The 13,958-nt window shown below is 39.7% G+C and overlaps 1 protein-coding gene across 5 annotated transcripts in view; it reads left to right on the top strand.

Moving 5' to 3' along the window:
• The window catches only part of LOC115450365 (protein nubbin), a 192,134-nt gene that overhangs the window by 113,394 nt on the left and 64,782 nt on the right, over nucleotides 1-13,958 (top strand). Inside the window, exon 1 of one of the 5 annotated variants that reach the window (XM_037442567.1) lies at nucleotides 5,978-6,108. The exons of 2 other annotated variants lie outside the window; for them this stretch is intronic. In XM_037442567.1, coding sequence (XP_037298464.1) covers nucleotides 5,994-6,108 — 115 coding nt within the window. In that variant the 5' untranslated portion in view covers nucleotides 5,978-5,993. 2 more of the 5 variants (XM_037442570.1, XM_037442568.1) reach the window with 2 other exon arrangements.

The following is a 13,958-nucleotide window of genomic DNA, read 5'->3' as shown; positions in this document are numbered from 1 at the left end:
GACTAAGTGAGATGCACTGATCGTATGAGTTACGTACGTGACAGTCGCTATGAAGCTTGCTCATGCTCTATACTATAGAAACTATAAAATTTGAAAAAATCTCGTGATTAAAAGTTTTTTTAGAAATTGCCGCGGACGAGTCGGTAACGTAATGCTATATACAATATATTTTTAGTACAGTTGCACCTCGTATTCAGTGTTACGAGTCCATGATTGTTTCCACCTAATAATAAAAAGCAGGTAAGAGCGCGCACTGCACACGTGTCCCCCGGTATTACAGTAGGAAGCGTTGGATGTGTCACAGCGCCTTATAATTTATTTGTAGAGCTTTTTTTGTGCCAAACCTGTGTAATAGTAACAGTGTTACCGTGGTACCTGCGCGAGGCCCGCCGCCGCCGCCGCTGGGTAGATATTGTCTTTCCTTTAGAACTACTTTAAACACTGTCATTGAGAAATCGTAAATTGCAATATATAATACCAGATATTTGATCACCCCGTCAAACCTTCGTCGGAAGACTTACTAGGACGCCAATGTGTGCTTTGGTAACGCGAAGTAATTTAACGGGTATAGAGCATAATGTTAGATAACGCCCAGTATTAAGTAGACGTGGCGTCGCAGAAGAAGTGTCGCGGCACGAGCCGCGCGGCGCTCCCTTACATAGGTGACGCAAAAACTGCCGCTCGGCTAATGGTGCGCGATCAATCATACCCAACCGAAGCACGCACCTATCATATTTCTAAATACATAATTCAAAAGTTTAACGCGGAATGTTAGATGCACGGTGCGTCGGCTTGCGATAACTGCAGGCAAATGGCATTTGGAGTCGCTCCAGCGTGAGACAACACTGCTCCTTGGAAACTCTGTAGGTTATAGTACTTAAACTATACCTCGCTTTGCAGTAGAGCAATCACTACTAGCGAGCTGTTGTTTGTTGGCCATAGAACGGTTTTCATTAAAATACATACGTATTGCAGTACATTATAATCAAAGCGACTGTGAGTTTTTTTATAATAGATGTGTCATCAATAGGCGTAGGTAAAACATACTTCGTTTTAGATCTTCTAAAATTCAATTCTTGTTACTTCTCCTTAATAGAAATCCTGTTATTCATCCCGTATCATATTCGTATTACGAAAGTAAGAGGAGATAGTCTAGAGCTCGACTGAATTGCAAATACAGCATACAATTATACAAAGCCAATCTACGAAACATTCTGCCTCTCTATATTCACGGATACGCTCTGCTTCAGTACGTTACTTCGAACCGACATTAAGATACTACTTTCGTGTATTAAATTGCCCCATTAATCTTGCACGTACGTTAATGTCTGCATTCATGAATATTAGAAATATCACGACAATATAATATAGTCTGTGATCTGACACACCAATGAGCTTTCTCTCGGGCACGCCTCTCTTGCAGAACCATGTGTATCCATACGTAGATGTAATACGTGCGCTCTTACTAAACATTTATATTTTTTGTGGAAAATAGCACCTGTCTAATATTGTGACGAAAATTACGCAGTTTCAATGCATGTAACATGTGCATTAGCTGTCTTCGTAATTTTATAGGCGCGTTTCTCTCACAGACTTATTTTTTTTTAAATTGACGAATAATTTTTGGGATGTTTTTAGATATTATGCGACCGAAACTCCTTTCTAATACCTACCTGGAACGTAAGAAAATTATATTGTACTGAAGTGTCAGGATTACGTGTCTCAAACTATTCCAAATCATACATACAGAATATATATGTATTAGCTGATTAATGTTTATTCGTAGCCAACAGTGTAATGTATCGTATGTGAGGTGGAACTTTCGGCTGATTGTTTTGTTTAGATTAACTGTCGTTTTGACGTGAATTCTTTCGCCTGCCGAGTGGATAACAAAGGTTCGCGCTCGGCCGGGAGCGGTCGGGAGCGGTCGGGGGTCGCTCGGACGCCGCCCGCACCTCACTCCTTGATTGGGATCACGCATCTGACAATATCGCACGAGGATATAAAGCACACGGAACAGACATCCGCAAGCGTTTGAAACAAACAAACAATGCAACATTTGAAACCGATTAATTAACGGGTATATAAGCCAAACTAAGTGTAGAAAACTTTGTATAGTGACTCAGAACAATGAAAATCCTATAGTGTTTTTTTTTTTATTATTATCAGTTTTGAGTGCAAGATTATATTCTTTAAAATATTTTATTATTAGAATTAGTTTAAGTTTTGAGTTGTATTGGTGGATTATCAAAAGGGGGCAGTTTATATAGTAATAATTGTAATCGTTTAATTAGACGCTGCAAGCATTAGTCACACACGGTGAACTTTTGTAGCATGTGGGAGACCTGCTGGAAAGTGTATGCCATTATCTACAATCACTCGTACACTCGTACCGCAAGAGAAGTACGAGTTAGTGACCGGTCTTTATGATTACATTTGATATGATTTATAAACAAAAGGTGCCACGACCATACCCGCTACACCTGGTATCTGTGACACTGCTGTTTTAGTGTGTTTATATGTTATTCGTGCATCAGACAGGGCTGTTTATATTAAAGTGCACTATTGTCTCTAGTTGACAATAATATAAAGTTGATGCCGCGGACAGACGTCTCTTCCAGGCGGTTGACTTCCATGTGATTATGTTGTCGGTTATGCCATAAATCTGCATGCGGCGGGTCCAGGTGCGGGGGCGGCAGCTGCGAGGACACAATGCCGCCTCTCGCCACCAGCCTGCCTCGCCACTGTCGCCCGCGTGCCCGCCGAGGGCGCTAACTACCCACTCCGCTGGCCACTCACCTAGAGTCCGTTATGGACGCTTAATGTGTCACCGCTGTGCCTTGGACCCTCCTTTACAATTAAATGTCATTTATTGTTATTATAGCAATAATAGCGTAGCGATACTACAACAGACTGCATATCCAAAGGTCTTGGGTTCAATCACGGAGTATAGTTATGGGAATCTGTAAAAAGTAGGTATTTAGTCATTGTTCAATTTGATGAAAAAACAAAAGAAAATGATAAAACTTGCTTACCTCGTTTTCTACCTTCATTGTTTATAGTATGTGAGGAGTATTTAAATGAAAGAATAATGATTAAAGCTACTAAACTGTATCATATTTGTAACCAACCATATTGATTAAAAGTCAAGAGCGTATTAGAGTCAATAAACGATAAATCACTTTAAACCTTAATATTTTTAAAACAGCACCAAATAAACTTCTTAAATATTTTTTGTTTTGTAGATTGTATAAAACAATTTAAATCTGAAATAAATATTACTAACTAGCGAGCCCCGCAAACGTTATCCAACCACTCGCCGCATTTTATGTAAACTACTTCTCATCTTTTAGGTATCGACAACAGTCCTACATATTGACTCCAAAATTGTTTTTTGATTCAAGCTGGAACTTAGTGAAGGCACACAAAAACATTTCATTAAAATCTTTTCGATGATTTCGGAGATACTTTTGGATAAAAGAAAATTGCATACAAAAATATTACCCAAATAGCCAACTTTTCCCGATGATTTTTGAAAATTATTATGTGATATAAATTTTGTCCTGATAATTAGGAACACACCACATAAAGAAATAAGTAAAAAGCCGTTCGAGCTTTCTCAACTGATGTTCTGACATTCATGTTTAGGCAGGTAATTAAATATTATTTACAGAAACACTTTGTTTTTAATTTTTAGTTTTCAAGTAGGTATAATATAACTCGAGCACACTAATTGTGACGGTAATTATGTTGTGTAATATATGATTTACTTATAGATGATGAAGCATCACTAATTGTATCATTACCCCAGTAACAGTAGTAATGGTATATTAAATAGCTGGTAAAGGTTGTAAGCAGGCGGCCAACGGTGAGTGCCGGGTGTTTAGAAATTGTTGGGGAAGTCCTGCGTTCCGCACTAAACCTATTGTGGCTGAAGACGATTTGGTGTGCGATCATCAATGAAAATCGGAGAAGCTGCGACGAACAAACATCTCACCTGCTAACAACCACTGTACGTAACATCCTTTTGTGTGTCATCAGGGGCGTTCACACTCTCTCAAGACGATAATGCACTTGTCTCTGGATCATGTCATTTGTATGTTTCGAATTCTTTATTATATTGGACTCGGAGAGTATACCTTTTTGTTTGTGTCTTTCTCTCGTAGTATAAATATACATACTCTTTGAAGACCCTTGGTTAGATTTCACGATAATACAATACATTATTATTAATCTTTGTGGTAGTAAGTTGCGCAGTAAACAAAAATCTATTTAATATCTTTCCCTGGTATGGCATTAAGACTTATTTATCATTCAGCACTGCTTTAGTTAAATAGTTATGCTGCACAATATATATCATTTATACTATTAATACGTCATTTAACTCGATTGACACCACATTGAACTGATACTGCGAAGTACAGTTTTATCAAAAAGAACGTTTTAACAAGGAACTTGTACTTAAGATTCGTCATGTATCCTCCGAGTCTCTACACAAGCTCCAGTTTAATTGGAAATTTGGTTTGCAATTGATAAGGCCTGCCAGTAAAGAGAGTTTTACTCACTTTTTTCTTGACTTTCGGCATCGCCACCAACTAACAAGGTTTCCAAAAAAAAATTATATAGTAAATAAATGTTACCTATATGTAAAAATCTAATAAACCAACCCATTTCCTTATTTAATTTCATATTATATTCTTTTAATGGTAGCGAAAGCATGGCAAATGTTACGCCAATTCCACTTTTCATGAGCTAGTGTTGTAATTGAGACTGTTTTGCGACGGGTTCGATGTTCATTTATTTTTATATATTCAATATTCGATATATACTCGTACGAGATGAGTAGTATCTATAGCGTAGCTGTATTCGGAACGATCTACTCGGAATTACTCGTCTTTGTTCATTCCTACGTTATAATAAATACTAGTAACAAAAAGAAAGTTGAAATGTGATATTCATGGTAGAGACCCGCGGTAGGTAGTCTCCAAGCGTTAGTGCGGCCCTGCCGGTACAATTGTCTTACAGAGCAGACTTGAAGCAACCGCTGTGTTATAGCTCTCGAGCCCGGTGTCTGCAGTATTATCTATACCAGCTCCAATCCAAACATTGTTCTTTTGATTCAAAATGCTTTAGAAGATATTAAATTTACTTGCATGACATGTAGAGTATGTAATTTGAATTTCACACGTTAATTAGTGAAGTCCTGTTCCAATACAGTATGATTTTGAAGAAAACTTTCATCGTAATTCAAAAAGCATACAACCAACAAATAGTCGTCACGTGGCGTGTGTATATTAATTTGGCGCGAGTGTACTCGGAGGGTTCAAGTTCAGTCTGCGAGAGCGGGCAGCCGAGTCGTTGACCTCCGCACTCTCGCGTAACCACGCATCACGCCGACATTACCTGTCACTACTACCCTACACCTACACCGAGCCTACACCTCGTCTGCACCGAGGTGCCACCGCCAACATCGGAACTGGTACAAGTCAGCTTACAGAATGCACCGCCGATTATAACTCTTTGATGCGATCCTTCGCAAGTTTGAATGTTTCTGGATCTTATTCGGGGCGGTTGACCAAAAAAAACATAACAGCCGGCGACATGAATGAAGCGGTCGTTTGCAGTTTTGCCCGCACCACGGAGCGAGCGAGCGAGCGTGGGACGGCAGCGAGTCCTGAAACAAACCGAGGTGAGCGTATGTAAAGCGGCCCTGAAGAAAAATCCATAACGGCACGCGGAAAACCCTTTTAATATACGGCACGTAAATAAGCGCGGGGCGAGAGCGGCGGGGCGGCGGCGGCGGAGCGCGAGCGCGGGGCGGGGGCAGACGGCAACGCCACCATTGGCCGGCCCCGCCCGCCCCGCCCGCGCGCAAAAAACCTGTCGGAAAAAAGCGGCGCTCGCACGGCAGTGTCTCACGGACGCGCTCAGTGGGCGGACGCTCGCACCGGAGAGACGGCGCGACCCACGACCGGCGGCCGCGGCCGCGCTTCATGCCCGCGCTGGCCCTGCGCGACCAGCCGCTCGACTGCTCCATGCGCCTGCGCGAGCTGCCCGCCTGGCCGCCGCCGCTGCACGCGCACCACCAGCGCGACCAGCACCGCCACGGTCAGTAGTGCCTCGGTGCCGACAGTGTCCGCAGTGATCTAGTGATGGTGTCTCCCGTCTGTATGCCAATCCTCTGTGCGGCCGCTCGGAGGCGAGCGCGCGCCTCTCGGCCAGCCTTCTGCGTCGTCAGCACAGTGCTGCTGCAACAGTCAATCGCCGGAAGCGCCCGCTCGTCTCCGGCGCCAGGGAGTAGCGCCGCCACCGTGAGTGCAAATGACCCTCGGTCCTCCAGCCGCCCTCCACGAGCACTGTCCGCGGCGCGGCGGCGCGACGTCCCGCGCGGCGCCGCGGTCCGTAGGCGCATTTGCAGCGCGCTCGGTGCACACTCGCTGAAGCTGTGTGCTCGCCGCGGGAGCGCCGCCAACACGCGCCGTAATTACACGCCGCCAGTGATTTACGAGCCAAATTACATTTGCATGTAACGTAATTAATTCTTACATGGTATAATTTAATTTTGAATGCCGGTAAGTTTTAATTGAATAACAGTACGCATTCGGTCACGCGACGCCGCCGGTGCGGCCGCGCAGGTACATGTTTTGACATTCAATCAGAAGAGGGTCGAGCCGTGGCGCCCTCGGTAACATATGTAGACCACGAACAGATACTAATTAATTCATTGGCGCGTGTGCGCCGCTTTACATTTTTGTGACCCATGGGTATGTTATAATTACAATAATAATAGTAACATTAGGATTGCCCAAATAGAAGAAGAAATGCCAATATTGTATTTTGTAATAGAGTTGTTGACTTCGAGCTGATTTCTGTATCGTACTAATCATGTTCATACAGGTAGACATTATGTTCGCTTATATGTGACAAACTTTAATTCTGTGCACAGTTCAGCACTAGAACGTAAATTTATATTATTATAATTAATCATCTTAAGCCAAAGTGTTTAAGTATTTCCAAAAGAAATAAAAAATATAAGGAATTTACATTAATACTAGTGGGCTGGAATTTTGACAGCACCATAATATAGGATAGTGTCATAAAGTTTTCATGTTTGCACTTTTGATTATCATCCACATTTCCTAATTAATGTTATTTTCATACGTTCTTATGTAAAGGAACCATTAGGTTTAAAACAGATTGCACATTTGCACTTGATTCACTTTTAAATTGAATCAAATCAAAATTCCCACAAACGTAATAACTAAGTCGTAAAACGTTAACATGACAGTTATGTCAAGTTACAACTGTTTACACTGAACGACATAATTGCGCGGTGCGAGTGCTTGCCGGTGGCGCGAGGGTCGCGGGTTCAATGAGTACATTGTGTCACGTTCAAGAGACATGTGTTACTCGGCGACTATCCGCCGACTTTATTGCAATACTCCTTTATGATATTAAGCATATTCTGAATCTTTAAAATAGTGTTGATCCAATAACGTAAATTGGCGGCACGCCCAATCAAAAGGATAGGCAGAGATGTAACGCGTGTGGCCCTCCCGTTCTTATAGTTAAAATGTGCACGCACCACTATACCGGACTCGCATCCGATCCACAAATGCTAACCATGATTACATTTAATTAAAGTTTTTGTCGTCCCGCCAAATGAAAAGATTTTCTCCTAGGTGGAGAGAATTTATTACATTTTATATATAGTATTACAAATGAGTGCCATCACTTAGGGGTATGTGAAAGGGTAGTCACAGGTACAACATAAACACCAATAGTACGCTTACCTTGTGTTCTTTATAATGTAGTATGGACTTGTGTTCAGAAAAATGATTTTCGATTTATTAGTACCATTGCTCGTGATAATTCAAGACAAGAAATTATTATTAAAATGTCTACATTAGTTCAAGTATATTTTGTTAATTTGAAATACCTACGTAATTTATAGAAAAAAGTCATTTATATCTTGTAGCATATACTTAAAAAAAGAAAAAAATCAACATGACAAATCACTGAGGTTTAATGAAAGAATGTAAAAATGTTTAATTTTCACTGTATTGATATTGATATGGGAACCCCTCGCCAGGCTGGCTTTCAGAGAGGGGTCGTCACATGATACGATCATAAACTAGATGCCATAGTCGCACACAGGCTCTTTACACAATATTGGTATAATGCTACGTGTTTATTAATTTCCGCATAGGTACTACTGACTTCTAATTATCACAAACAATTTTTGGGGTTTCCAGAGTTGTTGATGATTTTATACAGCAGATTAACGAGTCCAATAATTTGACCCCTTGAAATTGAACTTAGAAGTGTGGGGACACATTGCATACGCTGCATTGTGCCTACTATAAAGTAACGATTAGCAACATAATATTATGGTAGTTGACAACTGCGTTTCATTACTCCTCCGTCATGAGGAATTAAAAAAGGAGTTTCGTTTAGTTAATTGCTATAAACGTAAAGTAAAATACTATTCTCAATGTATTTTTTTGAAATTTGGCACACAGATACCTCGTATATGCCCTATATTAATGTAAAATAAGAACTTATTTATAAAAAAAATATGCAACTTCGTAGTGGCCCATCATGCCGAAAAAAAGTGCAAATTAAATTTAACAATTTCAATTTATAATGATATTGTGTAACTTGGTCATAATATAACGATACATATCAAGTAAGTCGGAAAAAAAATTATATCTTGGCGTACGCTGCCTAAACTGTTGAAATTAGACAAAGATGATGTAACGTAGGATTTTTTCGTCTTAAATAGTTCTAAATAAAAGCCCGCGATATGTCTACCTGTTATGTGGAAGCCACCATGACCAAAATAGTGAGCCATAAATATAAATAAATCGGATACTTTTTTAGCAGGACTTTTATCCCAGAAAATTCCTTCACGCGGGCGAAGTCCCGAGTAAAAGCTAGTATTTTATACACTTGCACTTATGTGACAAATATAATTTGAATAACGAGAACCTCACCCAAATTGGATTAGTCGTTTAAAGAAAATCGCTGTCATACAAATAAATGGGTTTACAATAGATAATCTCCTTTTATTAAGCCAGTTATATAATTTGTGGTTGAATATAAACATTTTAGGAATTTAGGGAAGAGGGAAAGAGAGCCCTCAGATGTAAATTGTCTAGGGTAAAGATATAAAGGTGATATAAAGTATAGTGCATAATATAAAAAGAATTACAATTTGTTTTTTTTATTGTTGAGAGCAATTTATTTATCCACTTGTCCATGCAAACAATACTTTTTTTTTTAATCTTTATTTAAGGAGCTTGGTCGTTATTTCACGACTATGTCGCTCCGTACGTCCACTTTAATCCATGCCTACAAAAATTTTATAAAATCAAAATATTTTTTTAATAAACCCTTAGCCTCTTCAAAAAAAAAACAATACTTTAGAGTTACAATGTGCCGTTTGTATTAGCTCTATTCACAGTGCGAATTATGGTAGTCTTCACATACATAATTTTTTTTACGTATCCTAAGAGAACACACTGTAGTCTCAAGTCCTTAGGAAATTTTGTCTCTATGTTTTTATCTGACAAAAAAAGACGTAATGCAGTGTATGCATGCATGTTATTTGAATATTATTTAATTTATAAATGAGCGGTGCGTGATGCCGTCGGCTCTGGAATATGGAGGTGTTGATAATATCTATAAATAGCGCAAGTAATTCGTGGGTAATACGCGGCGGGAGTGGCGGGTGCACGAGGGTCAGGTGGGCAAGGGTTAGCGCACGGCCCTCCGTAAACAATATTAACTCACTTTATGCGTGCCTTTTGTCACTACATCTCTGCTCCTTCCCCCACCCGCCGCACTCGCCAAATGATGTCTCCGTCGCGCCTCCTACGCACTTCACCTTTTTATTGTGGCCTCGAGGATTTGATTTGCGCGGGCCACCCTTACGCGGTCATATTACACTAAGTTCTTAAGCGTCTTGTATACTCGCTGAGATACTCGTATTTCGTATATGTTTCAATTTTTTTACAATTCAATGTTAAGTCGAGCAGTTCCGATAACTATTAATAATAGCCCCGCACGTCCATGAACTGTTGCTGCACTACCCAGAACTATTACTAATTGTTGATATTATTATTATTAACAAATGTGTGGTGCAGCGCGTATCACCCTCAGACAAACGTAATTTCATAAAATCCATTTATTGCATTCGTTTCTACATCTTTCAAATTGTTCACACCGCTGCTTGCATCCTGCCTCTAAGAGTTGCCTCTAATATGTTCCGAAAAGTTGCTTAAACTGTTGAACGCGCTACAAAACTTTTGTGCGGAGAGTTTCATTACGATCAATTTAAAGTTAATTTCGCGTCAGTGGCACCACCACGCCAATGATTTGGGCGCAACAACGATAGTCGTTAACAAGTCGTGTCGCCGCCCGTCGCCGCGGCTCTCTGCTTCTCGCAGGCTAATGCTACCTAATAATGTCATCTAAGTAAGTGAATTAGGTGTGATGGAGTCACGCGTTGTTTACGATACTAATGGTGTCTAATGTGGCGGCGGCGCGGTAACGGCGCGGCGTGCGGCGTGCGGCGTGCGGCGGTACCGCGCGCTGCAGCGACAGCGCCGGCCGCGCCTCGTCTGCGTCGCGGCGGCGCCGGCGCCGCGACGCTGCCTCACCTGTCTTTCGATCGATACTCTGATTAAGTTTTGTTGTTTAACACGCGACGGACATTAACAACGTATTAACATAGGTAATGTAATCTGATGTCCCTTTTAATAAACGAAACCTGTTTAGATCTCGCGCGATAGGCGTTGTGACATGCACTCACTTGTCGCCGATATCGAATTGTCATGTTTACACTAAATTATTTTAATTAGATGATAACTGTAATGACGCATCACCGCGGCCATCCTCTAGGCCCGCGCGCACCCTCTTTCGATAATACTGCAAACGTTCCCTAAACACCTGTCAGTTGAGGAGCACCTTGGGAGCCATTTGTTTCCTTTATGCACAATTTTAGGTACTGCATGTCACATTCATTATTGTACCCATTTGATTTCATTGTTATCGATCGGGCGATAGTCGGTACATAATAATATGTTAAACGAAGCATTATACTGTGATTACCGTTCAAAAGTGTCAAGAAAATAAAAACGCTAATTTCGTAAAAAGAAATTCTTGCACTATAAGTATCATCGTAACTAAATGCAAAATTCCCAATACATATTGTTAACTATGTAGACATACTACACATAGCAGATTTTAAATTTGAGAAGGTTTGTCAGATGTCGGAATCTTTGTTTGAAGTAAACCAGAAATCGCTCAACGGATTCGAAAGAAATTTGGCTCAGGACTACACCAAATCGTGGATCATATGTTAGCTACTTTTATCCCAACTTAAATGCCGACAAGGGGTTTGCACGTAGCGCAGACTCCGAACTAATTTTAGCCTAAAATAATTCTATGAAGAAATTGCTTTGCCGTATCATTATAGCCCTCGGATCTAATCTAAAAAACGCATATTTCGTACAGTTTAACACGCATCGGGTATCTTGTATGATAATAACATAGTGTATAGATAACCGGCTGTCGGACCGGCCGCCGAGCCGCGCTGAAACAACGGGGAGAGGAAAAAATTATAATTATTTTTTGTATCAATTTCCTTAAGATAGTCACATGCAGTGAATTACTAAAGCATAAATATGATTGATTAGAGCGATTGCCCGGTGCGAGGGCGCAGATAGTCGCGGCGCTCGCGCGTGTAGAGCCGTGTGCGCCTGCCTTCCGAACGTACGCGTACCATACCGCGCTCCTTGACAGCATTGCAAAACGAACTTTACCAACGTGGTGCATAGTACACTTTATACATATTACAATTTCAAATCAGGATGCCGATTGATTAACATGTACTATATGCCTCACAGCCTTGAATCGTTTTCAATGCTTTTGGATTATCAGAGGTGTCGTTTGGAGCTTTTTAAAACCCGCGTTGTCATAGCAGAGTAGTTATTAACTAGTGACACGTGCATCGCGCGTCAAGTGTGTTCACCGCGTCACAAATGGGCCTACATGAACTTTATCCACGAGGGATTCGTACGGATCTACGATCACGACACCACAACCACATACAAACCGATGACATATTCAATCTTCTAAACAGAGGTATGTTTGTAGTGAACACATTCATTGTGCATTATGGTTCAATTTCACTTGCTAAATGTAAACTTTCACAGTATGTATAAATGTCCATCGTTGTTCACCTGGAGTTATTTTGTCTTACAATTTATTTTAAATTAATATAACTGAAAAATTTAAGAAGATTATTTGAGCGGTTATAGCCTAGTCGGGAGGGGGACAGACTAACGAGATTAAGGTCCATAGGTACCTCTGACTTGTCTAAAAAGTTATATGTGTATTCCTTGTGAATGATCGCTTGCTTTAACGGTGAAGGAAAATATTGTAAGGAAATCAGCATACCTGAGAAGTTCTCCTTAAGCATTTGGAATGCATGTGTAGTCTGCTAACCCGTATGAGGCCAGCGTGGTGGACTTAAGACTGAAACTTATTCAGTAGTAGAGTACTCAGTACTCGGTACCCAACGGTGGACAGTATATAATACAGAGCTGGTATTATTATGATTACAACAACTTGGGATTAGCATCTCGTCTCTCAGTGACGAGTGAAGCGCAGTGGCATGAAGTACTTTGGATGTAAAGTTTATGGGTGATTTTACTTCTGTTTATGTGCAATCGTGTAGTGCTGAGTGTGTTCTCAACGCCATCTTTTTTTAAGGGATTAGATTATCAATTCTATTATTTTCCATGGAAACCAATTATCGGAATAAAAAGTAGCCTACGTGTCTTACCTACCGTGTGCCAAATTTTATCCAAATCCGTTCATTTGTTTCGGAGTTTACTTCTAACAAACAGCCAACACTTACACAAACTTTTGCATTTATAGTATAAGTAAAATTGTTTGATTTCGCCATTTAACGTTACTTAAGCCTGAAGCATTCTCCATACTTTATTTACTGAATAAGTTTAAAAAAAAAAAATGTTAGAATTGAAAATATTGCAACATAATTATTCATATAAAATAACACACTTTCGAAATTTTGAATGAAGCGAAAAATACATATTTTTTATTGCCTAGAAGTGTAAGTAGAACCAAGACTAGGTTTTATATTTGATTTAATCATATTACATAAATAGATAATAGTATTAAAGGCTGTTGCGTATATTTCCAAGAGATCATTTTAATGTAGTAATAACATGATACCATAATATAACCATACTGATTGATAGAATATCGCTGTATATCTAAATTATATTATCGATCCAAATATTTAATTTATCATATTTTATCAACAATCCCAAATGAACAAGTGACGCTTATAACAAATATCCATTTAGCTCGTTGTGTAGACTGGTATTACTTCCGGAAGGTATCCCCAGTCCCACCACGTCACTACGTAACAATCGAGATCATAAACGAAGCGGCATTTGAAACTCTACGTTTTTCCTGAGTGATTAATAAGTAGTTTTGTTTTGAATTTGCACACCATATTATATTTCATATTAATTATTTTCGATTATATTACTTACAAATTGTATTTTTTATATTAATTACAAACGTTTTAAATAAATATATTCATTGAGGGTTTATTGTAAAATCGACTTTATTGTACTATGACGTATACAATATCACAATATAGTTATGAACTATCGCGCGGTGCACTATACAACGAGTTAATAGAAAAGCAATACATATACTATGACTTTCTAAGTACGTAATTATTCATTGATATAAAAGATGATTCAAATTATTTTTTACAATTATTATGCGGCACATTAAAAGTCTCAATAATTTGATGCAATATTCCAAAACTCCATTTGTATTACCTTTTGGGTGTGGGTTTTTGTAAATTATGACAGTTGTATATTAGCATCGGCTTAGAATTGAAATGCAAG

The sequence above is a fragment of the Manduca sexta genome, chromosome 24 (assembly GCF_014839805.1).
Source record: "Manduca sexta isolate Smith_Timp_Sample1 chromosome 24, JHU_Msex_v1.0, whole genome shotgun sequence".
NCBI lineage: Eukaryota > Metazoa > Arthropoda > Insecta > Lepidoptera > Sphingidae > Manduca > Manduca sexta.
Note: the sequence above shows the minus strand (reverse complement) of the source record. Positions and strands in the feature narration are given on the sequence as shown.